The 3,111-nt window shown below is 68.6% G+C and overlaps 1 protein-coding gene across 1 annotated transcript in view; it reads right to left on the bottom strand.

Moving 5' to 3' along the window:
* Positions 1-120: 120 nt before the first annotated feature.
* The window catches only part of NOXA1 (NADPH oxidase activator 1), a gene marked incomplete at its 5' end in the record, with an annotated part of 15,366 nt that continues 12,375 nt past the window's right edge, over positions 121-3,111 (bottom strand). Inside the window, 7 exons of the mRNA XM_010833337.1 lie at positions 121-273; positions 353-467; positions 545-656; positions 820-1,224; positions 1,457-1,496; positions 2,592-2,625; positions 2,713-2,718. Coding sequence (XP_010831639.1) covers positions 185-273; positions 353-467; positions 545-656; positions 820-1,224; positions 1,457-1,496; positions 2,592-2,625; positions 2,713-2,718 — 801 coding nt within the window. The remainder of the gene's footprint in view (positions 274-352; positions 468-544; positions 657-819; positions 1,225-1,456; positions 1,497-2,591; positions 2,626-2,712; positions 2,719-3,111) is intronic.

Here is a 3,111-nt window from a genome sequence, read left to right as displayed (position 1 = left end):
GTTCTTTGGGAGGGGTTGGCCGTGGGCCATGGGGTCTCTGGCAGAGCCGGTGTCCAGCTCTGTGGGGTTCTCCTGAGCAGCCCACCTGCACCCCTGGAAGCCCAGTCAGGCCGAGACAGGTCACGTGTGGGAAGCAAATGCCTTTATTAAACCCTCCCCGCCACAGCCTCTTCCGCCGAGCTTCTCAGGCGCGCCACGCAGCTGGGACAGTGAAACTCTTGGGGAAGATGCCAATATGGCCGTCACAGTGGCCCTCCAGCCACGCCTGGTCCACTGTGGGCATTGGGTCGTTACTGCGTCTGCGTGCAGACCCTGGTCGGGCACCCCCCGGCCCGGGCAGCGCAGGCTCTACCTTCACATAGGACATCCACGGTGTCTCCTGGCTGCAAGGCCAGATCCTCGGGCCTCTGGGCAGAATAGACGTGCTGGGCCACCACCTGGTAGAGGACCGGCCGGCCGCCCACTCCCTGTGGCAGGATGAGGGCTGGAGGGTGAGCTCAGCCCCGGGAGAAGGGCCAGCCGCCCCTGCGCCCACCCTGCTCACCCGGCACTGCAGCTGCAGACCCCCAGGGCCGGCCGCGTCCCGCCAGGCTCTCTGCAGTGCCTCCTCCCCAGAGAGGGGCACCCAGCGCCCATCCTCGCTGGGGTCTTGGTAACTGCAAAGAGATGCCTCAGAGGGGGCCACGCAGGCGAGGGGCTTCAGAGGGTGCTAAGCTCTGACCTCGAAAGCCTCTGACGGGCCGGGCCCTCCTGCAGGGCAAGGCCAAGAGGTGGCCAGCCTGGAGCCCCCTTCCCGCCCTGCACATCGTCCCAGCCCACCTGAGCTGGGCACGCTGGGCGTGGGGGGGCAGGGCCTGGCTCATCAGGGCCCGCAGACTGGACAGGTCAGCTCCTCTCGGGGCCGTCAGGCTCAGGGTGAGGGCACACTGCACGGTGACGGTCGCCAAGGACTCAGAGCGCCCCGGAGCCGCTCCCTGGGTGCAGGCAGAACGGTGTCTGGGCCCCAAGGCCCCAGGTCCGGCTGGGGTGGGCTTCCAGCCCAGGGGGCAGGGCAGGGGCGGAGAGGTGGCAGGGCGGGGCCACGACTTGGGAGTCTTCCTCGGCTGGATAGGAGAGGGGCCTGGCCTCGGGGAGTGAGGGTGACGTGAGAGCTGCTGGCTCTTACCCCTGTGCTGGCGGCCTCGGAGGAGGAGCCAGGGCTGGGCCCCCCGGCTGCCAGCAGCCCTGCAGGGAGAAAGGAGGGGGCAGCCAAGGAGTCAGGTGACTGCTGTCCCCTGAGGGGAGCAAGTCAGAGTGGGGGCTGCTGGCACCCCGCCCCGGGAACCACAAGGCCACCAGCTTCCTCTGTGGAGGACACAGCAGCTGCTCCCAGCACTCCCCCTAGACGCCTGCCTGGGCCCTGAGAGGACCCCGCCCCCCAGGGGGCCCTCACACCCGGCCCTGCACGGGGCCTCACCTGGAGGAACCTGCTGGCCAGCGTGTTCCCCGTGGGCACTCTGCAAGGAAAGCCACAAGCTGGGGCTCTGCTGGGCCTCAGGTCGGGGCAGAGGGTGGGGGCGGGGGCTCTGCTGGGCCCAGCAGACCCGGGAGGGTGAGGGGCACGGCCTGCAAGATGGCCCAGCCCGGCAGGAGGCCACCAGCTCAGCCCTGTCATGGGTCAGTCTGGAGCGTGAACCAGATCCCTATGGACAGGAGATGACAGACAGGCCGCCGTGCCTGTGGGTGCGGACCTGTCTTCCCCTGGCCAGCCAGGAGGTGGCGGCTGCAGCTGAGGGGTCCCAGCCAGCCCAGGAGGCTAGGGCTGAAGTCAGGGACCCGCTGGACATCACTCTGTGCCAGGACTGCAAGCCGCGGGCGTGCTGCGGGCGGGACGACACAGAGTCCCCAGCCCAGGCCGCCTGACCCACGGACGGAGACCCCGACTTCAGGGTGGGCCGAGAGGGCTGAGTTTGCACACGAAGCGTTTGGATTTCTATCAGATTTGCCGGCTGCTAAAAGCAGTCAGGGAGCTGTTGTCGTTCTGTCTGGAAGGCTAGCGCTAAGCACAGCGGTCATGAACCAACGGCTTTCAAGAACACCAATCAGCCCAGCGAGTGACCCGGCCGCTTTCTCTGTGGTTAACTCTAACTCCCTCATGGCGGCCTCACCGCTCCTGGCGCCCCACCCCTCAAGGCACACCTGCCCTGAGGAGCCCCGGCCAACCCCTCCTCAGCTGCACGCAGCCCCTGGGGCATCTCGGGGAGTCCTGTGCCCAGCAAGGAAGGCCGGGCGCCCCAGCTGAGGGGCGGAAGCCTCACGGCTCTGATGCATGCACTGCAGCCTCTCCCAGGTCTGGGCTGGGGAGCACCCCCCGCTCCCTTCTGAGCACCTGTGAACGTCTGTGTGTCCCCGACCCCTGGCATCTGGTTGCTGCGGCTGGCTCCCACCCGGCCCCTGGCCTGCCTAAGGAAGCCAAAGCCCTGTCCCCAGCAGGCGATGAGGCAAGCTGCCTGGCCTGAGACGCCCTGCTGGGGCTGGTCCCCCAAGCCCAGCCTGGGGTGGGGGTCTTGCAAATGCTGTGGCCCCTGCCTGCCCCACCGGGGCTCACCCACCTTGTGGGTGACCAGCGTGCCACGGTCGTGCTGCCTAGCCTGGCCGGAGCTGACCTCCATCTCGGTGTCAGTAGGTGTCCTGGGGCTGCAGGGGGTGTCAGCTCTGCCGGGGGCAGTGTCACGGGCCCTGGAGGGGAGGGGCCGTCATTCCCAGGCCTCACCCCCGGGCAAGGCCTCGTGAAAGGTGGGCCTGCAGAGCCCCAAGCTGGAGAGGAGCAGCCCACTCAGAGGGCCGCCTGCAAAGCTGCGTCCGGTGGGCTTTTCCTGCAGCCTGTGGCCAGCTGCACCCAGCGGTGCCTCTGGTGCCCCCCGGCCTGAGCAGGGGTGGGCTCTCCCCCTGGGGGCAGGATGGGCTCGGGACAGATGGGAAGGCTGAGCAAGGCAGGACGCCCCCCACCACACTGGGACCCTGGACAGTCTGGAAAGGGGACAGGCCATGCTGGCCCCCGGTCCCTGGCCCTGAGTGGCCACAGCAGGTCTGCCCAGGAGCTCCAGCGTCAGGCCGGGAGGCAGGCCTCGC

Source organism: Bison bison, unplaced genomic scaffold, assembly GCF_000754665.1.
Source record: "Bison bison bison isolate TAMUID 2011002044 unplaced genomic scaffold, Bison_UMD1.0 scf7180017845296, whole genome shotgun sequence".
Taxonomy (NCBI): Eukaryota; Metazoa; Chordata; class Mammalia; order Artiodactyla; family Bovidae; genus Bison; species Bison bison.
The sequence above is the reverse complement of the archived record's forward strand: the minus strand, read 5'-3'. Positions and strand labels throughout refer to the sequence as shown.